The sequence below is a fragment of the Xenopus tropicalis genome, chromosome 6, assembly GCF_000004195.4.
Source record: "Xenopus tropicalis strain Nigerian chromosome 6, UCB_Xtro_10.0, whole genome shotgun sequence".
NCBI lineage: Eukaryota > Metazoa > Chordata > Amphibia > Anura > Pipidae > Xenopus > Xenopus tropicalis.
In genome coordinates, this window is record NC_030682.2 from 79,585,189 (window position 1) to 79,610,325 (window position 25,137).

General features: G+C 37.3%; 1 protein-coding gene across 1 annotated transcript in view; it reads left to right on the forward strand.

Moving 5' to 3' along the window:
• basp1 (brain abundant membrane attached signal protein 1) overlaps window positions 1-23,883 on the forward strand; it is a 53,910-nt gene extending 30,027 nt beyond the window's left edge. Inside the window, 1 exon segment of the mRNA NM_001011128.1 lies at window positions 22,494-23,883. Within this exon segment, the coding sequence (NP_001011128.1) occupies window positions 22,504-23,220 (717 nt within the window). The 5' untranslated portion in view covers window positions 22,494-22,503 and the 3' untranslated portion in view covers window positions 23,221-23,883.
• Window positions 23,884-25,137: the final 1,254 nt, after the last annotated feature.

The window sequence follows — 25,137 nt, forward strand, 5'->3', positions numbered from 1 at the left end:
TTGCACATACCCATCCTGTTAATTCCTTAATCTGTAAACCATTAAACTATATTTTATTTGGTGTTATACCCCTTATTGCATATCTAGTAGGATTAGCACTTGAATAAGTTGCTTATGCAGCTTGTGACGTCTAACTCAGTATTTCAATACGCAGTTTGATGTGGACATACAGGAAATTGTGTATAAACTGTGTACCAACTAGCAAGGTAGGAAGTAATACAAGCTTAGTTATTTGATCGTGAAAACAGTTAGCACAAATTACTTCTTGGAACATATATTGCATAAGTAGCAAGTTAAATAAAATGAACTCTAAAAAATATCAGGTCACTTAGGGGCACATTTACTAAAATTATTTTTTTTCTGGCCTTGAAAGTTGTATAAACTCAACATGGTATAAATTTAAATTAAACGCAATCATTGCTGTATTTCTAAAATGTCACAATAATGTTTGAATCGTTCGTACAAAAATTTCCCAATTTTTTCGAGTTAAAAGAATTGTTAAAACTCAAATTTAGAGGGAAGTTCGTTTCCATGAATCTTCTTTATTTTTCCCAAACAGGCATTGCTCCAGCAGCCATTTTAGGAGCATTGGCACTCATTCTTGAAAAACAATAATGTGTTTAAGCTTCACTTAAAACTGGGTGAAACTAAAAACAATGAGCACCACTGAGCCCCGCCTCAGCAGCTAGGACCCCTGAGGCAGCATTGAGTGCATCCAATATTATAGTTCACCTTCTGGGGGCCTAGCGCAGTACAAGGGGGGCTAAGCCTGAAGGCTAATCAGGGCAAGATTTGGGGGAGACGGACTATTTGCTTTCCTAGATACAGTAAGGCCAGTTTGAAGTTTGAATTCATACATGTGTGAGATACGTGTGAGATCCATGTGTGAGATCTATGTGTGAGATCAATTTTGTGAATGCTGTGAGATCAATTTTGTGAATGCTGACTGGATGATCCAGATTAATATCTATTCAATGTGGTATAGGTAAGTCTGTCTATTAGGCAGATCAGAAAATTCAGTCTGTCGATGCACCATGTAGCATAGTGCTTGATGTATCAGCAGCTTCAATTAAAGTATATAAGAGGCAGCAGGTGCAGGTTTGGGCATTTTTTTGCTAGAGGGAAAAGTATGCTTTTTTTAAATAAATTCACTATTTGTGTGCACTCGCAGGCCAATGCCATGCCTGACAATGCATTGATAACAGAATGGATGGTAGCATATTAGCTTTTCTCCCCCTGAGTTTTACGTTATGAGAGAAATGCCTTATGTGTCACTGGCCTTAAAGGAGAACCAAACCCTTAAAATGAACTGAACTTATTTCTGATGCTAATTTCACAATTTTCTGAGCTGCCATGTAGAAATTATCTGTATTATTTACTAATTAGCCTTATATTTTGACATTTATATTCTTTATATACAGTATATTGTGAGTCCATCCCTAAGCTTAGGTAAGTGACAGCAGCACAGAGCATGTGCAGTGAAACAGCAGAAAAGAAGATAGGGGCATCTTTGGAGGTACAGATCTTTATGGCTAAAGGGCTTTGGGGCCTCGGCTGATATAGAAGCTCAAAACGTAATGTACAACTGTTTAAGCCTACTTCTCTCACTTACTCAATGAAAGGCATCACATTTGGTGACAGTTGTGTGTAGGGATGTAGCGAACCTCAAAAAAAAAGTTCGCAAACCCGTTCGCGAACTTACGCCAAAAAGTGCGAAAGTTTGCGAACTTTGCGAACCCCATAGACTTCAATGGGAAGGCGAACTTTAAAACCTAGAAAAGCCATTTCTGGCCAGAAAACTGATTTTAAAGTTGTTTAAAGGGTGCCACGACCTGGACAGTGGCATGCAGGAGGGAGATCAAGGGCAAAAATTTCTCTGAAAAATACTTTGTTGACACAGCGATGCGTAAAAACGCAAGCTATTCCTATGTATACGCAAAGGCAGCTGGCAGACCTAGCGGAAATACGCTGCGTTTTTTGCTATTTCGCACTATTAGTACCATGGAAACGGGATTTGCTGAAAAATGCCATGTGTGGCTTGTGCGGCGTTTTTAGGCCGAGAAAAAACGCAGTGGAAAAAAGCCACGCGAACCCAAATTGCGAACATGCGCGAAAAGTTCACGAACTTGCGAACACCCGATGTTCACGCGAATTAGTTCGCCGGTGAACAGTTCGCTACATCTCTAGTTGTGTGGTGTATTTATGGGTTATGTTTGAATGTTGGTGGTTTCAACATGTATGATTGCAGACTCATTACTTTAAGGTGGCCATACACGCACCGATATTATCGTACGAAACCTCGTTTCGTACGATAATCGGTGCGTGTATGGCATGTCGGCGAGTCGACCGATATCGCAGGAAGCTGCTGATATCGGACGACTCGCCGATCGTACCAGTTTGAAAATTTTGATCGGGCGCCATAGAAGGCGCCTGACCAAAATTCTCCCTTCAGAGCTGAATCGGCAGAAGGAGGTAGAAATCCTATTGTTTCTACCTCCTTACCTGCCGATTCAGCCCTGAATGGTGTGTGGCGGATCTTACGATGTTTCGTGCGACCGATGGTCGTATGAAACATCGTCAGATCGCCACGTGTATGGCCACCTTTAATTACAGCAAGCAGTAGTTATTTTAGATTTGTTCTGCTTCCTTGTTTGTAAGTCTCTTTTAATTATCTTGGTATTTTTATTGGATTGTTGTTTTATTCCTTAAAGCACAGCATATAAAGGCAAAAAATAAAACAGAGACAACCAAATATACAAATAATAAAAATCACAGCTATTAATGTATGTATTAAATTAGGGCTTTATAAATTGGTCTGGATGTGGCTTTAAAGAGGCTCAGAAAAGCATTTACTTTTATTAAAAAAATTATTGAAGATGTTTATCCTGTAAAGTTCATTTGCAGCTGAAATTCAGTTTTGCAGTATTTGTCTCAAACATAATGTATGCCACTACATATGTATCCCTACACATCTCTCTCATCTTGGCATAATCTCAGGGAATTTGCAGCCAGATATTTCCACTCTGATCTCCTCTATATCCTGTTTCACCAGCCAAGTATGGAAAAGAAACAGGTAACCTGGCTGATTGTATTATGCCATGCATTTTTAAATATGCCAGGGTAACTATTTGCAAAGATAATGTTTATGTGTCACTGCCTGCCTACACACCGATAAGAGATGCAAAAGGCTATCAAAGCTAGGTGGGAATTCCATGCTGGACTATGTGTATTGTGAGCTGGCTAGAACACGCCTAGTGATCAAACGTCTTGGTATTTAAGTGTAAAAGAAAGACTGCTTCTTAGATGCCAGAACAAAGGTTCATGTTAACCCTTTGATGTCACACCCTTTTACCTAGAGTCTGATTATGTTTTTCAGTTAGCTCTTTTTTAATTAAAATTATTTCAGTGTGACACCCAGTACCTGTTGTGGGGTGACAAGTCTATACCATATGCCTTTATACAGGTGCTCCCATAACTGTAACATTCTTTTCCCTTCTAGAATAAAAATCTATGGGATTGCCATCTTTATGGTATAGTATGATTTTGCTAAATCCATAGAGCCCAACAAATTAATATAGGCTTGGGATCAACAATAATATTTCCATCTTGGTGGGAAACAGGTTCTCTAGTTGTATGTGACATTCAATTTTGCCCCTGCAACAGTTTTTAATTTGTGCATGTTTGACCCTGACTTTGGCATTGAAAATTCAGTTTCAGTGTACAGTTGGGACAGAAAATCTTACAATGTAATAAGCTTCATACACAATGTTTCTATTCTATAGAACAATTCCAAACCTGCATCTCAATGGCAAATTCTCATTTGCATTATTCACATTTTGTATGACTCTCTGTATTGGGGTGGGGGAATGCAGTAACTCTTTTGATAATATCTTTTTTTTACTTTTTACTATTTGTTTATTTTTGCAGAAAGCGCACATAATATCATGTATAAAAGAGACACAAACTAGTAAAGGAACATAACTTGACTTAAAAAATTAAATACACTAAGTTTGACTGTTTGTTTATGAGGAATAGTTGCTTGGAAGATAGCAACTATCATCTTCACATACATGCTACTGCACATCAGCCATTTAATGGACAGAGTTCTGCCTTTTGCTTCCATACTTCTTAATGTTACAGTTAAAGCTGCATTATTTTGTTTCATGTAATCTCTGATGGAGCACACTAAATGGTGGATCAAGGGAAAGGATGTAAAAGGGTAGTATTTACTGAGATATATATATTCCAGTTTGTTGAGATTCTTTAATAGGTCACTTTACATAATATAAACTATATGTTGGTTAGGTATTCATTCTGTGGGTATAGTTTTCCTTTATGCCAGCTAATTAAGAGGCATGCCGGAGATATATATATGTGTGTGTGTATGTGTATAACACTATCTGAACTTCCAAAAAGGATATAAATGTATTTTTTCACAGATTATGCATTGTCGAAATGCATAAAGGCAATTTTGTATGCCATGAAAAAGATTAAACTAATTTGCCAAGTTTATTTTTGCTGGGTGCCAAATAGATTGGAAGTCCCAGACACAGTTCAAGTTCCAAATGTCTTTCTGGAAAGTGCTCCTAAACTGTAGATTCCTTGCCAGTAATGCTTTGTAATGCTTGAGTAGATGGCTTTTTGGAAGCTCTAGAGATGTTCAGCTGCCTAAATGAACATAGGAGGAAGGCCTCATGTGACTGATAAATCAATAAATCTACTGATGTTCTGCTCTTTCTTAGTTAACAGTCTCCTATTGTGCAAAGCTCAATGTGTCATGTGTATGGTGGCATATGATTACTATGTCAGTAATCAGCAGAAAAAGAAAAGATTTTCACTTCGTACCATCATACATATACCTAACCATACCTAGTTACAGAGATACTCACATATAGTATATTTAGGCAGAGGATGCATTTATATGAATTTTTGCTAAATGTAACATATGGATTTGTAAATAAGAAACACTGGGTTGTGTCTGCAAGATTACTAAGAGAGTTAAAACAACCAATAATTAATCTGGGATCATGATGGCACTGGCAGCTGTTGGTTTATGCAAAGGCATGCAGGGAGTTTTACCTCCAATAATTCTGCAAAGCTAAAAGCTGAACATCCCTTTATTTGTTTAAGGTATGTACAATATTGGTAGGCTAAAATGTAATATATCATCAAACTACATTCTTATCATTATTAAAAAGTAAAATGGAAAATAAGTGTATTCTTGGGGTGGTGGAAGTTGGGCAGAATTATTATTTTAATAAACAAGGTAAAAACAACAACAAAAAAACCTGATTTCTCTGAGGATCAGTGTTGTTGGCCATTACTTATTTCTCTATGGAGAGATCACATGGTATTATCTTTATGTCAGTTTGTTACCACCTGTTGCCCAAATAAGGTTTCTCATGATTCAGTAATTATAAATCTTGAGCTTTTCTCTGTTTCAGTAAGGCCATGTCTGCAAATTTTTACTGGAGATACGGTAGTATCATCAATAGCACTTATACTATTGTCTAAAGAACTTATACCGTTATCTGTATGATATATGTACAGTACATGCTTTCCACTTTTAGAGCAGGTAATATGGCAGGTCCCACTTTTAGCTTAAACTAAAAAATTCAGAGAAGGAACATTTTGGCAACATAACAAGCTAAAAGATGGTCCGTTTAAATGGCTGCCCTACTCAGCTTTTAGTATGTCATTCTATTTTATTAGATGAACTTTGCTTGAGCTGCCGCTGTATTTCAGGGGAGTAGCCCCATAGACCACTTTTTTGTGGAATCACCACCTCAAACATGGTATGTTGAGATCCCCACTCTTTTCTCACATTTGAGGTAACTTTTACATTTGGGTCACAATGAAGCAAATGCTGAAAATTATCAATTTGATAAATGGACTTCCTGCAAAGGCACATTATTGTAAGTACATGGCCGAATGCATATTATCTGGTAAAGTGTACAAGATAATTAGCAGCTGCTCTCATCAGTTGTACATGTCACTTTTTTCTTATTGAAATCAATCATGTGCTCTCCACCTAACCCAATTATCAATGTGTGCTGATTCATGAGTAGAAAGTGTTTGTGGCTGCTTTATCTTGTCCAGCCTTTAATAAATAAACCCCTCTTATCTATCTCTGCTGTTCAGTGACCACTTTTTTTTTGCAAGTTTTGTGCTTGTCCATGGAAATATTTAACTCCTAGTTTATCCTAAAATCTTTCCTTCTCCTTTAATGCATATTTCTAAAGCTACAGCTTCATGATAATGCAAAATTTCCCATTTGTTTGAATTCCATATGTAAAGGCTATATATTTATATAAGTACCCACACCAGAGTTACGCTGCTGTACCTGCTGTATTTCATTGACATGCATAGGAAACAACAACATAGAAACTTTGGTGTAGAGAGGTGTACAACTATACAGTAGGCGCAGAGAAGATTTATCATTGGAAAGGCACTAATCAAAGAAGGCCAGTTAAATAGATAAGTCTGTTATGTACACAACAAGTGTTATCTCACAGTGTACAATCTAGGGATATAAGGTTTAATGGGAATGGTTGTTAGCAAGCATTTTCAGTTGCAACTTCCATGCAACTCTGTCCAGAACCAACAATTTTCTTCTTCCCTTTTTCTTGTGACTTCAAATTAATTTTTTCCATGGTTATTGCTTTATCATCCACGTGGAAGGTGATTTCCTGTGGGCAATAAAGTGTGCCATTGCCTTTACAGCCATCTTGCTGTACTTTTCATACCATTACTTCCTTTTTCCATTGCTATCAGTTTCTGATGGTGGCACATAAGGTAGCAAAATGTTTGTTTCTGCTAATCAGCATCTTATAATATAAGATAATATTCATACAAATCGGTACCCCATATAAAAGCTTTATTACATTTAATGCTTTCTTATCTCTTTGAAGGTCTTATTATCTAGGTTTTCATTGTTTACTTATAAGGAGTTAAAAAGGACTGTAAATATTGAAACAATATAATAAATGCTATTGCTCCTTATCAATACTCTCAAAAATAATGATGGCACATGAGCACAACAATCTCCCCAATATAGAGACACATCTTTCCTAAGGAAAAATATGTGCAGTGAAATACAGTGTAGTTTCAATTAAATTATTAGGAAGTGATTCTTGCTAAAGTTTAGTGTACTGCTGCCTGTCTCAACAAAACAATGTAGGGACCTTTGCCCTACTGCCAGCAATTCTCTAGGATAAATTGTAGTTTATACAGTTTATGAGTAATTTTACTGTTGAACCCCAAATGTAGAGAAATTTATTTAAAGCTTTAATTAGGTTTCTTGAGGGATGTGGGTGGTTAAAATGAAAGAGCTGAAGCTAAAGGAAGACTAAATAAAAATATGAGAAAAAGTATATTATAGGGATCTCCTCCCATAATGAAAGAAAATGAAATTCTAATTAACTTTCCATTATACATTAAACAGTTTGAATGATTTTTTAAAAAATATTATTTGTAAATGTTATTGCCTGTTATTCTTTGCACTTCTGGTTCTTGAAACAGATACCAACAGAGCACTAACTAACTTCTGCTAAACTATTTTAAAAATTAGACCCAGAAAACAGCATGAATAAATGTAAAACACTTGAAAATGTTTAATTAATATATATTGGACAGCTGCTTCTTTCTATGCAAAAAATAGCTTTTTGGTGGAGAAGTTCTCTTTAAAGTACACCACTACACAAATAGTACTAGATACATTGTATAGTTTTTCTTGACAATTCTTAGCAGTGGTGAAAAAGTTGCCATACATGGCCTGATATAGTAAGACAGTTTGACTAATTATGACCATACTGCCTGACCATTGGGTCTTGCATAGCCAATTGCAGGGATGCTCTTCACTTCCTGCTTTGTTGGTTATTTGGGAGGTGGGCCCAAACAAATGCAATAATACAATAATACCTGTGCATGGGTATGGCCCCTCGTACAGTATCTGTTTGTGCAGACTGTGGGTCTGGATACTGTGCAGGTTACCTTAAGAGACAGCTCCCACTAGTATTTTATGTTTACCCTTATCATGCATAAGGTTAAACCTGAGTTACTTATTATCGATGGTTGATTACATACAGTCTCTTTGAAACAATTATTCTAATTCGTCCTGTATCAGGTACAAAATGCTATCAATATACATTTTGAAAAGCAATGGATCAATAGGTTATTTAGCAAGGGGCACCTCACTAAAGAACCCTATACAATTTCTTAATTGATCCATGTCTTGTCATTTCCATGTCACCCACCCTGTAGGATACAGAATAAGTAGGCAATGGTTTTCCACATGCTCTACTAAATAAAAAAACAAAAGTCTTTTATATTTCTGTATCAGCAGATCTGTTTAGTGTGTGAAAGAAGCACAACAAGTTTGCTAATCATTCTCCCATGGGTAACAAATGCGAAAACAGTGTCTCCTAGACTTCCCCTGAGAAAGAGCCTTTCTTTAATAGCAATATACACAGGCCAAAATAAAGTACACAGTGTAGCTAAGGTACTGGTTTAGGTATTTTAAAAGCCTCTGTTTTGTTTACTACTTAAAGTGTTATATGAGTGCATGAACTGATGAGATTGGTGATTGGATTCTGGAACTTTTGTTTTATCTGTTTTTTACTTGTCTGCCCATGTATCTGCCTGTCAATCTATGTACACCATTTGTCTATATCTACTGTCTGTTTATCTAGCTATGTCTGTCTGTCAATCTATGTACATCATTTGTCTATATCTATCTATCTATATATATATATATCTATCTGTCTTTCTATCTATCTGCATATGCATAGTTCATTTACACAGTAATGTAATTTTAGTTATATGCTAAGGGTTGTAAACTTCTCAGCCATGCCGTTCAGTCCTCCTCTGAAGCTCTCATGAATTGCCAGACCCAGGATGTTGCATCTTGTTCTCTGACCTTTTTTGTATGTCCAAAGCACTAATTAAATTTGCTTGTCCACTAGGAGCTTGGCCAAGAATGTCTCATTGCCAAACCCAAAAGTCTACATGAATTACTCCATTGTTAAAGCAGCAGTTTGCAATAGTTCAAGCTTTACACTTGCCTCTAAATTTGTTTGGCTGGAGATTTCATTGATGACAACCTGTCTTTATTTTAGTTTGCATACTGCAATAGATTAGGTCTCACTGTGAAAAAATACCATGCAAAATCGTTGCAACCCTGATTATTGACTTAGTCAATTATTAGATTATTGTTTAATTCCTAATTCTGTGTTACTAGCTATCTGATGTTCAATGCTCTTTTAACATTGTTGCTTCCACAAAATAGGAGTATTTGTAGTTCTTAACAAAGAAGCAGATAATGTGATTAGGTGAAATTATGTAGTGCTTTTAGAAAGTTGCTCACACATACAATGTCTTATGACGTATTGACTATGGGGCTGATTTACTAATCCACGAATCCGAATCCCGAATGGAAAAAAATCGGATTGGAAACGAACATTTTGCGATTTTTCGTAAATTGTCGCAACTTTTTCGTAGCCATTACGACTAGCTCGTAAATTGTTGCAACTTTTTCATAGCCATTACGACTTGCTCGTAAATTGTCGTGACTTTTTCATAGCCATACCGACTTGCTCGTATATTGTCGCAACTTTTTCGTATTGAGCGCTCGTAAACGGTGGGCAAACCTTTGCGACTTTGCATGATTTTGGAAGCCTCCTATAGGACTCAATGGCACTCTGCAGCCCCAACCTGGCCCAAGGAAAGTCACGATACTGAAACTTGAATGAATTCGAAACTTTCGTACTCGGCATGATGGCTACGAAAAAGTCGCTACAATTTACAAGCAAGTAGTAATGGCAATGAAAAAGTTGCGACAATTTACGAGCAAGTCGTAATGGCTACGAAAAAGTCGCGACAATTTACGAGCAAGTCGTAATGGCTACGAAAAAATTGCAAAATACCGATCATTACGGAAAAAACGCATTCAGACGCTTTTCGGACGTTCGTGGATTAGTAAATGTGCCCCTATATATGTTGGACTGCTGCAATAAACATCTCCAAAGAAAATACAGAAGCAACAGAGGAAGAGGTGTTATTAAAGATTTAGGAATTAAAACATGGAGGGTGTGTTAAAGAATATAAGTCTTTAAGGAGAAATTAAAAGAGGAAAGAGATGCATTCCATTAAATTAAAACAGTAACATAGGCATCCTGGCGATGGTTCAGAAGAGACAGATGGTGCCTGCATGCTCTGAAAGTCTTTAATTGAGTTGAGTTAGTGGAATACAGTGTTAATGGATACTAGTAACAAAAACATCCAATAAAAACATTATCCAAGCAAACTGTATAAAAGTAGCATGATAGCAGAAAAGGGAAAAGTATAGATGGTGGACACTATAGGTATATGATGCAAAAAAAAGAAATGTAAAAAAAAATAAAATCACAGTATCCGCTATCTAGATTTTGTGTCAGTATATTGCCTATAGCTAATGTACCAATCTTGGGAAATAATTATTTTGCACTTTCCAAGTTTAAGAACTTGAAACCTTTTTGGCTTTGAGTATCCCCATTGATGACAGCAGGTTGTAAAGTGCTGTAGGCCTCCTACATTGCCCAAGGAGTTAAATGTGTTGTTAGCAATGCTTTGAGTGAATTTCTTTTTGCGGAGTTCTGAATAACCAGCTGGTGTTATATAAATAAATGATTATGACGAATTTTTGAATATACAGCTGCAATGAATGGTTTATGCACAGAGCATTCCCAGTGAACTCCCAGTCAGATCTCATTTACTGCTGGTTGATATCTCAGTTGGTATTCTCCATGGACTAGAGTGTCATATACAATTTGCAGAGTCTTATTCACTCTCTAGATTTTGATGCCCTTGTATAAATTATATGCTGTGGTTGTCCTTTTTTAACTACTTAAAAACAAATTCTGCTAGGCTTTTTTTTTTAATTTCGTTGTGCTTGAAGACAAAGGCTCACATTGTTAAGGTTATTATGGCTGAGAAAGAAAGTACAATAGGATTTAATGTGCCTGAAACCAATAACATAATAGTGACTGCAAAAAAACAAACAAACGTAGTTCCCATGACCATGTGTTATATCAAAATTTTAACTATTGGAATCTCAGTTGTTTCATTTTTGTTTTTTGCTTTACTTCAAGTCAGAGCAGTATTTTCCAATGCTAAAAGATGTTTAGAGTGAACAAAGGCATGTAGGTATGATTCTGTGAGATCTGAAGAACAGGATATGCTATACGCATAATAATGAGGAAAAAAATAATTTGACTGGCAAATACAAGTCCTAAATCTGACTTTAGATTTGCATATACAATGAAAAAGCACTTATGTGAGCCATATGTGTGACAAAAAATCCATACTGCCCATTTCTAATGATTTGTCTGATATGGGATGTTGCAAAAAGTATCTGATTTCTGAACCGTAATTTGAACAGTTGTACAAATGCAAAAGTGCCAGAAAAATTATAGAATCAAGTTTGGCGAACATGTCACATGATTATGAAATAAAAGGCTGGTTCAAGGGTGTGCCATGGATGTATGACCTACCTAGAGGCTGGATTCCTTTTACTTAGTCACAGTTATGTCCCTTGCATCGGGCAGGATTTCTGCAGTTTTACAGATCAATTTATGGATATGAGCTGCTGCCTATTTTTTTTTACTTTGCTGTTTAGGTCTGGTTACATTAGTTGTGTCCTTTTCAACCCACTGTAGCAGATATGATTTTCTGTGACAGACAATGCAGTGTGTGTCTCCAGTGCCCATTCTTCTATGACTGTGTTTATTTCTGCTGTTATTTGCTAAAGCCAACCTTCATTAAGGCAAAGCTAGAACTTCTGTTAAGCAAAATAACCCTTTAAGAAGTGTTTACAGACCATGCTATTTGAGACTGTGTGTAATATAGAATATTAATATATATTTAAGCATACTGAAAGATACTTCTTTAGGCTAATGGCACCCTAGACTGTGCCTAAGCTTAGGCACAGCCCAGTGTACCATTGAAGTTTTATGAACATGTCTGAGCTTTAGTTTCTAACTCAGTTGTTACAGGTTTAATATGAACCAAAATAACTAAAAAAAAAAAATCAATACATCAAATTAACATTTTCCTTGGGTGACTTTATGAAGCCATGAATCACATGCAGTTTGACTCTTTTTTACAGTGTAATGTGTTCCATATACATTAATAAAATTAAATTATCAATCCCCTTTATGTTACTGCACCACCGAGTTCTGTTTTGGGTGTGTTTGGAATCACAGATTTAAGTCAGGGCCTTTGTAGCCTTCCAACAAATATGGTCCTGATGGCCTCGCCTTAAATGTAATGTAAATAGGCTATGCTAGAAGTGTCCTTCAGAAAGATGTATAACTGGGAATACATCATTATGTTGTATACTGCAAAGATAAACTTGGTATATTTGTGTAAGCAGCATGTTTTAAAGATCTTTTGTCATGTATTCCTCCCAGATTTGATGAAAGCAACAAAATACTTTTCTGGTCTGGATAGTTCTTACCCAGTAGAGCTCAACCATCTCCATAGAGGTCAGCAGGGGTTTAGAGATATGCTCATAATATTTAAAAATTCTTGGCTGCGGTGAATTCCTTGCACACGTAGAGTTCAAGCCTTTGGTGAAAACTGAGTTTCTTAAACAAGAAAAGGTTTATCTTTTAATTCATATTTAACAAACCATATCACATGCTTCAAATTGTGTGCATTTTTACATATATATGGCCTGCTTTTACAGTAGGATCTACAAATGGCAACTAATAATTACACTGAATATTCTTTTAACCCTATGTTCTACATATATGACAGATTATACGTCTGTCATAATCTCATCATTTTACTTGTTTGGGTGGTTTTCTACATAATACAGGTATGGGATCCCTTATCTGGAAACCCCTTATCCAGAAAGCTCCGAATTACGGAAAGCCCATCTCCCATAGACTCCATTTAAATCAAATAATTCAGACTTTTAAAACGTATTTCCTTTTTCTCTGTAATATAAAAACAGTACCTTGTAATTTATCCCAACTAAGATATAATTAATCCTTATTGGAGGCAAAGCAATCCTATTGGGTTTTATTCATGTTTTATTAATTTTTTAGAAGACTTAAGGTATGGAGATCCAAATTACGGAAAGACCCCTTATCCAGAATTCCCTTGGTCCCGAGCATTCTCGATAACGGGTTCTATACCTGTATAACAAGTTCATTTTAATAAATTACTATAATATGAACAAGTCTTCCAAAGAATGATATAATGGTATATCATTCTTTGTTATATTGATACAATGGTATATTGTCAGTTCTGGTAACCCAGAGCAACTAATGAAATATTTGCTTTCCTAAAGTATATAGATAAATGCTATCTGCTGTTTGGTTGCTATGGATTACTCGACATGGAACAACATCCAACTAATATAGGCTGGTCCAATTTTAAATTCAAATACCTGGTTACATACAGTCATGCTTTCTTAATACAAGATAGGGGGGCTGGTATCATTTGGAATGTGTATACCGGGTTTTGGGTTGGTGCCCAAGATTAGTGGCATGCATGAATGCATGGGTTTACTCATAAATGAATGCAATCTATTTATAGTGTATTTGACAGTGAGGTAAAATGATACTACAATTTTGAGAATAAATGACATGCATTCTTCTTAGAATCATGACAATAGAAGGATTTTAAGGACAAGAGGTCACATTGTGAAACAGGAAGGTAGCAGTTTAACTAACAGTAGTAGTAGTTTTACAGAGACTTCTAGAATGTTAGACAGTGCTCTATTTAATTGGGGCAGGTGGGACAGCCTTCATTGGGGCCCACAGCCAGCAGCCTGTAACCCACATGGAGGCTATATCTTTACCACAGTAAAGACAGGGCTTTGCTGCACATCCTGACACTGCCCTTTGTACTGAGCATCATATTTTAATCTAGTGCTCAGTATGAAGCACAACACACACAGCACAGCTAATGCATCCTTTAGTGCTTGTGCACCCTCCAGAGTCAATGTTGACCCCCAATAGGGTTAAGATATTGAAAGATTTATGTATTAGTGGGTTTCCTTTAGGTACTCAGGTTTCGTCCTGCACCAAAAACATACAGGCAGGTAAAGTGGCTCCTGATAAACTGTACTCTACTGTGTGTTCTCTGCTCCCATTCATTTTCTCTCTGCTTCCATTCATCTCCAAACTGCTTGAGCGCCTAGTTTACAACCGACTGACGCTATTCCTCTCTGACAACAACCTCCTGGATCCCCTACAATCTGGTTTTAGACAACACTCCACCGAAACTGCTCTAACCCGACTAACAAATGACCTCCTATCGGCTAAAGCCAAAAAACACTACTCACTACTAATACTTCTCGATCTCTCTGCTGCTTTTGACACTGTGGATCACCCTCTTCTCCTTCAGACTCTCCGCTCTCTTGGCCTTCGTGACACTGCCTTATCCTGGTTTTCATCTTATCTCTAAGATCGATCCTTCAGTGTCTCTTACAATGGGGAATCATCTTCTCCCCTGCCTCTTTCTGTCGGGGTTCCCCAAGGCTCTGTCCTGGACCCCTTACTATTTTCTCTCTATACCTCCTCACTTGGCAAATTAATCAATTCTTTTGGCTTTCAGTACCACCTCTATGCTGACGATACTCAGATCTATCTTTCCTCTCCTAATCTCAACCCAGAGCTTCTAACGCGTGTCTCTTCCTGCCTGTCCGCTATCTCCACTTGGATGTCCCAACGTTACCTGAAATTAAACCTCTCTAAGACTGAATTGGTTCTCTTTCCCCCATCCAATGCCCACATTGTTCCCGAGGTATCTATAAAGGTTAACAATTCCACCATCACCCCATCTTCCCAGGCCCGGTGCCTTGGGGTTATCCTTGACTCTGCCCTGTCCTTCACTCCTCATATCCAGTCATTTATCAAATCAAGTCACTTTCACCTAAGAAATATTTCCAAAATACGATCATTTATCACCCAAGATGCTGCCAAAATTCTTATTCACTCTCTTATAATATCTCGCCTGGATTACTGTAGCTCCCTATTAATTGGACTTCCCCTCCAAAGACTGTCCCCTCTCCAGTCCATAATGAATACTGCTGCCAGGCTCATACACCTCTCCAACCGCTCCTCCTCTGCCGTGCCACTCTGCCAATCTCTGTACTGGCTTTCCCTACCATCCAGGATAAAATTCAAACTAATGACTCTCACATACAAAGCAGTTCATAACTCTGCCCCACCCTACATCTCTGAACTTATCTCTAGGTACTATCCAACCTGCTTGTTACGCTCCTCTACTGACCTGCTCCTCAACTCCTCTCTCATTCCCTCCTCACACACTCACATTCAAGATTTTGCAAGGGCTGCCCCCCTTCTCTGGAATTCACTCCCACAAACTGTCAGACTTTCTCCCAATCTCTCTGCCTTCAAGAGATCTCTAAAAACGCATTTATTTAGAGAAGCTTACCCTAATCTAGTTTAGCATAACCTAAGTGTGCTGCTAAAAGCAATAACCTGTGCCACACCTCTCACAACTCTAGTCATGCCCATTCCCACACCTTGTGTCTCAACCCTTTCTCCTTGTAGATTGTAAGCTCTTTTGGGCAGGGCTCTTCACCTCTTGTATTGGTTATTGATTGCTTTATATGTTACTCTGTATGTCCAATGTATGAAACCCACTTATTGTACAGCGCTGCGGAATATGTTGGCGTTTTATAAATAAATGTTAATAATAATAATAATAATAATAATGTGATAGGGACCTTAGATTGTAAGTTTTCCTGGGGAAGAGATTGATTTAAATAATGTATAATTTCTGTGACACTATAATTTTAGTTTACTAGATAATCTCTTATTTATATTTGAATCCCTTCACCAGTATAAGAACAGATTACTTAATCATGTGTCATAATGGATTAGATTATTCTCTTCATTGGTTGTTCAATAATCCCAGCATGTGTGTTTTTGTAGTCCTGTTCCATTTACAAAATGCTGATTGTGTCCTCCTTGTGCCAACTAGTAGCAGCAATTTACTGAACTCTGACATTGTGTATCACATGAATCATATTAGATTGTGGCTCTGATTACATTTATTTAAGCTTGACGCTGCATATTTTACATTTTCTGGTTGGTACAATATATTCAATTTACAGCTAGTTATACATTAACCTGCAGATGTTTTCACCTTGCCAGCATTTATACTTGGGAATAAGAAATGATTTACACATTGCCTGGGTATTTTATTTAGTTCTACCTTAGAGAGAATTACATGTCTCTTAAATTAGTACCAACAAATCTACCCCCTTATTCTGCCAATATTACAGGATTTTGTTAGGGCCCAGGCAACTGTTACTAACATGAAGTATATTAACTGTATACATTCACTTTTATTTGTATTGGTCTGTCAAAACTCGGCCAACTTAGAAGGGTGCCCAAGGCATGTCCACAGCTTTTCTCGCCGCTGCCACCACACCTCAGTATCTCTCCCATCAGCAGCTCCCTGAACTCACACACCTCCACTCTCTTCATCCACATAATTTCCATGGCTGCTTTGCCCCCCCCCCCCTCCACTGCATCTTTGCTGGAGTTAGGGGCAGCAGAGGGACATGTCTAGGTAGCACCCCCCCCCCCCTTCTGCCAACCCCTTGTTCAGGCCCATGGTCTTTAAATCAGTGAACATTTCAGATTCAGGTCACTGATGCATCTAAATCTAAAAATACTCACCTTTCATACCTTTCTAGTAACTAATGGTTGAACTGTATAGTTATTCATTAGCACAGTATATACTTTAAAGAATTTGTTCATCTTTAAATTAACTTTTAGCATGATATGGAGGGTGCTTTTCTGAAGCAATGTGCAATTGGTCGACTTTTTTTTTTAATTATTATTATGTGCGGTTTTTGAATTATTTTGACTTTTATTCAGCAGCTTTCCAGTTTGGAATTTCAGCCACTATATGGTTGCTAGGGTCTAAATTATCCTAGCAACTAAACAGTGGTGTAAGAGATAGTTTAGAATATGAATAGGAGAGGCCTGAATAGAAAGATAAGTAAGAAAAAGTAACAATAACAATAAATTTGAAGCCTTACAGAGTTGCTAAGAATTGCTCATTTTATAACTTACAAAAAGTGAATTTAAAGGTGAACTACCCCTTTAAGACATACAGATTACAAATGCAGACCAGTTCCTAAAAAGAGCATGGGGGTTGTTGCAAAGCTTATAACTGTCAGTTGGTGTATTATTATTATTAACATGTATTTACAGAGCACTAACATATTTAGCAGCGCTGAAGTGGTACACTATAGTGACTAACACTCCCCTGGCCACTGCTAAGGTGTATTTTTTGTCTTTGATAAGTCATTGTTTTTAAAATAAACATAGGCCTGTATGTTATTTCTCAATAATATATTAAAGCTAGGAATGTTATGGAAAATATATCAATAAATAAACCATGCTTAGTGTTATTTGTCACATGTTACATTTGTGTATTATATAACACAATTATAAATGTTTATTTCCATTTTTAGATTCTTCCTTATTACATTACCCTTAATGTATAATGTAATAAGTGTTGCAACATTTACTCTACGTCTAGTAACACAGAGCAACCAATCAGATAAAATCAGGTAAAGTCAGCTAGGAGCTCATTACCATATAGAGGCATGATACAGAAGAAAAGTGCTTTTATACAGGTCCTGGAGCTCTTAGGTAGCTTCTTATATCTTCAAATTTACAATTCGGGGGGGGGGGGGGGGGTTACCTAATTTTCTCTGTATTAAAAGTAAACCCTCATTTCCACTTAAGAGCTAGTTTGCACTCCCCAGTCCTGTGCAACCCAGAGTCTGAAACTACATGCAATACTGTATATACTCGAGTATAAGCCGATCCGAATATAAGCCGAGGTACCTAATTTTACCTAAGAAAACTGGAAAAACCTATTGACTCGAGTATAAGCCTAGGGTGAGAAATGCAGCAGCTTCTGCTAAGTTTCAATAATCAAAAGAAATTCCAATAAAATTAGGATCTATCAATCTTACTGAACAAATACGTGCAGGGAATAAGTATGCAAGATGCCAGGCTCCCCCCTACTGCCTCCTCTAGCAGGGTGCCCCCTGCCTCCCACAGGCTTAACAGCATGATCACCTGGAGAAGGAATCACTCATTAATACCTGCGTTGCTATTGGACCACCCCTCCCTGATTCCCACAAAATGCACAAGGTTGCCAGGGGCTGATGGAAATTGACAAAAATTGCAAATCCTCTGTACTAACCCATAACAATAAATATAAGGGACAGTAAGATATTAAAAGTGATACCGACACCAAAAAAATTCTTTCTTTCCTACTTCCAAACCTACCTATAGGTTGTTAACTGTTTTTTCCCGAAAGTCCTGTTTCTCTGCATAAATCCTACTAAAGATCCTCAACCCGACTGTCTGACAACCCGACTCTAGCTCAACCTGTCTATCAAAACGAGCACATCATAAACTGGGAGGATTTAGCCTGTAGCTTCCTTCAAGGAGCTCTCCCACCCACCCTCCTCACCTTGTAGCATTGTGAAATAGATAGCAGGCAGGCTTGACCTTTCCGTTGCATGCCTGCTTGAAAGAGCTCTCCCCATTCGCAACACAAAAAAATAAATAGAAGGCCAGTTTGAGCTTTCCTGTGCATGCCTGTCTGTCTGCCTGCTTCTCCCTCCCCCCTCCCCATTAGACAAATAGATGACAGAGCTGAAAGCAACAGAGCTGAGTGTGTGACGTCACATGGGGGGCGGAGCAAGGAAGTTGCGGTGAGCAGAAAAGCGCACAGGGAATCAGGTAGCAGAGGGTGCAAGCTGTAGGGACTCGAGTATAAGCCGAGGGTTAATTTTTCAGCACATTTTGGGTGCTTATACTTGAGTATATATGGTACATAGAATTTGGAAAGATTGGTTCCATCAGATTTGCCACTTAAAGTCTGATGTGACAATGTACCGTTGTACAATTGGGTTTCTCAGATTTAAATAATTTTCACGACTGAATGAGGAAATGAAACTTTGAGGAATGAGATATCTGACTCTTTTCTCTATACTCTATACAACATTATAAATGGAGTTTTTACAGAAGCTTTAATATTTTTAGTTAGTAAATCTACAAAAGCTATAATGACAAACAAACAATATAGACATGGAAAATGGAAATCTCCAGAATGCTTGCAACCTCAGTTTATTGGATGTGGGAACATTTCTAAAATGTGGAAAACCATGCCTTGAGTATACAAAAACAAAAAAAAAACATTTAAAAGTAAAACAAAACTCAATAGGATTGTTTTGCCGTCAATATAGATTTATGCTAAGTTAGTTACAATTCTTAACTGCTTGTTTAAATAGGAGAAACAACCTTATTTTAGAGCTTTCTGGATAACAAGTTTTCAGATAATGGGCCCAATGTTAGGATATTCACCCAGTAACAAAATTACATAAGTAAATTTTTGGGTAATATGGAAAAGCCCAGAAATGCTAGTGACTTGTCCTTGTGTGCTTAGGGTTGCCACCTTTTGCTGTGGCTAACCCTGGGCAGTGGGGGGGAGGGGATGTCACTGGGTGGGTCAGTGATGTCACGTGGCTGGGGCTATGATGACATGGGGGCAGGTCTATGATGGTTGGTTGCCATGTCAACCTTAAAGAGTCCTGTCCAGTTTTCTAAATTGGGGCAGTTTAAAAACCAGGCTGTCTGGATCAAAATCAGACAGATGGCAACCCTACTTGTGCTGCTATGTAGATAGGGGGGCAGTTGGGAGTCAAATTAGGGACCCTGCAATAACCGGGGCTCATAAAGACTTGATATTCCTAAATTGTGAACAACTAAAAGAGGAGGCTGAGAATGGGCAAGGTTTGGACCAGCGTTGCCTGGGTGGATCATGAAGTAGCAAGGCACAACTTATTTAGATGTTGAGGTGAGGATCTTGCCAACTAAATAGTATGGGGGGTTTCGTGATTTCACACAAAACAGAGAGTTTTTGTGCTCTGTAAATCTAATCATACATTTCCACAAAGTGGGTGAATTTTTAGTGAGCTGCATTGTACTTAGTTGACAGGGGGCAAAGCAATCACAAAAACACCACAATGTTATAGTTGTATATATATTTAAGCATTTTGAAAAGTGTATCATGAGATCCATAGGTGAAAAGTCTACTGCCCATAACCTGCTATTGATAAATATATATTATCTGAAAAAAAAAATATTTACAGTATAAATATCTATGCCTGCCTGGCAGCGTTTGCAACAAGATTCTTCATAAAATAGCTTCTTGCAGTATGTAACACAGGAGTAACCCCTTGGTTTTGCAAAATCAGTTCTATGTTTGAGACTACCTGTCACTTGGCATTAAACGCTTTTGCGTTGTGCCTTGCTGGATGTGACAGTTAGTCATGCCTGGATTTTTATACTAGATTGCTTTAGAAGGCTTGTTTCTGGCAGAATGAGGGCAGTATTAAATATAAGTTAACATGCTATTTATGTGATATAAATAAACAGAAAGCTTTGCTAATATAGAGATTTGTCAGTCATTTGGTCCCCAGAAGAGATCTACAGATAGACAAATATTGAAAAATAATTATAATAAAAGGTATAAAAACCCTTTATTCAGTTAATGGGGAAAATATGGGAATACTAATACTTCATTACTGGAAGGTGCTTTGTTCAAAAATAATTTTATATCCAATCTGCAGCACATGCCAAAAGTGTCAGTATTCTATTCAGTGTATGGTGAAAAAGTGGTACTAAAAGTAATATTCTTATAACCTGTGTTTCGGCTTTGTAACTGTAATTACATACAAATAAGCACCTCCCATAAATGGCACATTTCTTATTATTCAACTGAAATCATTTTTTATAAGAGGATACAAACAATTCATACCTCCCAACTGTCCCGATTTTCACGGGACAGCCCCGATTTTAACAGCTCAGTCCACAGTCCCGGATTCTTACTGAAAAGTCCCTCATTTCTCTTTGATCTCCTGCACTGAACACTAAAAAAGATACAATGTCTCTCAAACTTAATTAAATAAGTAGACTTTTGGCAGAGAGCCCAGAATAGTTAACAAGCTACACCTGCACTTAGATACATTTGTAACTAATAAGCTAAACAGGTCTCCTTGGTGAACTGAGACTTGCACCCTAAGGCTAATGCCACACGTCGGGTATGTAGCATATTTTCGGCAAGCTGAAAACCGGTTGCTGAGAATACGCTACATACTGTCTGCTTAAAAATACTCCTACCTGTGCTTGCACCTGAATGCATTGAATACGCTGGGGTGCAGGCACATGTAGCCGATATCCGCCAAAAAAGTGAGACTTCGCATTTTCGGTGGATATCTGCTACATGTGGAGGATTGTAGCGTATTCTTGGCAACCGGTTTTCAGCTTACCAGAAATAGGCTACATACACTATGGGGCCGATTTACTAATCCACGAACGGATCGAAAGCGGCCCTTATGCGTTTTTTTCATAATGATCGGTATTTTGTGATTTTTTCGTTGCCGTCGCGACTTTTTCGTAAATTGTCTCGACTTTTTCGTAGCCGTTGCAAAAAAATCAGAAAGGTTTGCCTGCCGTTTACTAGCGCTCAATACGAAAAAGTCGCAACAATTCGCACAAGTTGTAACGGCTACAAAAACGTTGTGACAATTCGCGCAAGTCGTAACGGCTACGAAAAAGTTGCGACAATTCACAAAAAAGTCACGACGGCGACGAAAAAATCGCAAAAATACGAAAAAGTCGCAAAATGCTCGTTTTCAATCCGATTTTTTCCCATTCGGGATTCAGATTCGTGGATTAGTAAATCAGCCCCTATGTGTGGCATTAGCCTAAAGGCAATTTCACCTTTTTTAGCAAACCTGTAATGACAAATAAAACAAGACCCTAAAACCCCCAGAAATGTGTTCAAACTTTAAATAACCTGCCATACTTTGTAAAATGGGAGTGGTGCCATACACACAGCATTTCTTTTTGTCCCTCTTTTTATTTTTCAAATGTTGGGAGGAATGAAACAGGTCAATCATGTTATGCATGCAGCTTTTAATATAAAGCACTTAAAGGCAAACTTTCATATTGCCTGTCAGTTATTTTATTAACCATTTTGCATTTATTAACCATCTATCAGGAATATTTTCCTGATAGCCTTTTGGCTTTTTTTAATTGTGCTAGTCCATTTGAGCTGAATCATCAGCTTATCAACAGGCAAGTTTATTTGCTTCCTCTGTGTGATTAAGTTCAGCAGCAGTACTGAAGTCTGTAACAATACCTATTTGGTAAGATGCATTTTGCACAAAATGCACCTTGCTCCCCTTTTTCATGCTGTCCACCACAAATCTATTTAGACCAAGTGTAACTGCCATTATTCTGTGTACTGTATGTAACACATATACATATGCTGTAACAGTTATTATTGTTCTAGGATGTTCTTAAATATCATGTGCTTATATATGAACAGATAAAGTCAGAACATACAGATAACTTTTTTTCTATTAATTATAGGGTCTGAAACATGGGAGGAAAGCTGAGCAAGAAGAAGAAGGGATACAATGTTAATGATGACAAAACTAAGGATAAAGACAAAAAGGCAGAAGGAGCTAACACAGAAGAAGAAGGGGCACCTAAAACCAATGAAGAGACTCAGCCTGCTGTAGATAGTACAGAAGTAAAAGAAAATGATGCAAAGAATGATAAGGATGCACAGGCAACGGAAAGCAAAACAGAAAATAAAGAAGGGGAAAAAGAGGAACCAAAAAAAGATGTTGTTCAGAAACCAGAGTCAGAGAAAACGGAAGCTTCTTCTGATACTAAAGCAGAGCCACAGAAAACAGAACAACCAGTATCAAAGCCAGAGGATCAACCAGCAGCAGCCCCTGCCCCTGTTACTAATAATGAAGGGCCAAAAGCCTCTGAGCCTAGTACTGAGGCCAAAGTTTCTCAGCCTTCAGAAACACCAGCACCAAGTAAAGTAGAGGAAAAGAGTAAAGAGGAAGGGGAAGCCAAAAAGACTGAGGCTCCCGCTTCATCAGAAATCAAAAGTGAGTCCGCCCCAGCTTCAGACTCAAAACCTAGCAGTGAGGCCGCACCTTCTTCTGTGAAGTCTCAAGAAACTGAAGCACCTAGTTCTACTACTACTAAGGCCTCTGAGCCTGCAGGACCAGCTGATGAAGTTAAAGCTTCGGAGACCCCAGCAGCTAATTCTGATCAAACCATAGCAGTTCAAGAGTAAAATGGACAGCCTGTTTGAAAATACCCATTAAAACAACCTGCGATGATGTTTTCTTCTTTGTTTTTGATTATTTTTTTTCAGCTATACTAACAAACTTGATTTAGATCTGAAATAAGTACATGTAATGCCCAGAAAGGATGTTGAGATCCAAATAGTATTTTTGAGGGAAAATGTACAAAATACACATTCCACCAACTATATTAATTAATGAGTAACTTAAAGCTGTGGAAGTTTAGCGAGATAGATGTTTGCAAGGAAAAAAAATGAATCTTTTACATGTAAGCAGCAGATTCAAAGAATAAGTAGCCAAAATAACACATTTTGTTTCTTGCTTCTGCAGTAAAAATGCAGGAGAAATGTTCTTGAATTTCCCAGTAGGGCTTGTGCCAAGGCAATCAAACCTTTTAAAGAATTTTTTTTTATTTACAGTCGATATATTGTTTTTTATTTTTTTTCAAATGCAATGAATAATGGCCAAACTTTTTTCAAAAGAACCCACTTAGCTGTCTCTTATTCCTCTTCAGATATTTTGGGAATAATAAACATCCTCATCCTACTTAGTCTACCTAGATTTCTCATGATGAATTAATGCATGTCTGTGGTTGGGTGCACCTGTAGTTCTGTTTATTGGTCAGTGGAAATAAAAAAAAAAGTCTGCGTTGATTTGCAGTTCCAGTTTTTCTTCCATTATATGTCACATGGACACCAACACAACACTCATTGGGAAATAAGTAAAATAAAAAAAGAATAAAAAAATTAAAGAAAAAAATGCAACGGAAGATGTAAAATGGATGCATTGAAAATATATGTAATTGTATAAATGGTGCAACAGTAATAAAAGTACAATAATTAAGAAAATGTTTAATAGTTGAATTATTTATTTCTGTACAAATTATATGTATTCTACCCACCTTCCTTATTGAAATATAAATATTTATATAACGCAACTAACAATGATAATGATTTCAAAGTTCATTTGAATAAAGCCAATTTACTCATTTCTTTGCCCCCTTCACTTTATGTATTGCAGAGTTTTGGCTGCTTGCTACCTGCCCTTTTCTAAACTGAGCCTTCTTTGTCCACTTTACAGATAACCAAAGGTCTTGAAAGATCCCTGATCTCTGCCAAGCTACAGTCAGACCTAACCCATTTGTTTTATTAGCTACACCCTGCTTTGGTTAAAGGTTAACTAAACACAAAGGAGACTTTTAATTTTTTTTTTTTTTAGTATTAGATAAACAATTACTAGGTACAGCATCTCCCACAAAGAAAATAAATCTGAGATAAAATGAAAAAACAATAACCACTGCAAATCAGCAAAGTGTGATCAGAGCATAAAGTGAAGTTATACAGTATTTGTCACAAGAAATTATATTGGTACAGATATCCACAGATCTGCATAGAAAATACAGTTGTCCAAACACTCCATGGGCTTCTGTATCTAGTCACTTGTACATTGCACAGTGCATCTTTGTGAACTGTTCATAGTCCTCAGGGTTGAGTGCTTGCACCCTCCTGGGAAGGCAAAGAACCACTCCTTTAGTAACTGGCCTTAACAAGTGGATTTTTGCATGACTAGGTTTAGGGTCCATCCATCCTTCTATTAATCTATCTATCTATCTATCTATATCTATCTATCTATCTATCTATCTATCTATCTATCATCTATCTATCTATCTACATCATGATCCTCATGTGGCACCCCTTTACTTTAACATAAAATGAATGTAAAATACAATCACTTACCATAGTCATCCTATTCCTTAGATTTTGGTTTTAAAGGGATTTGTACTGTAAGATGCAGTACATTGCAGTTTCACCAGTTTGATTAAAACTGGACATCTATGAAATACATTGCCCAAATCATGTTTTATGAAGATATATAAAATAAAAAATGCACTGTGGGCTTGTGTATAA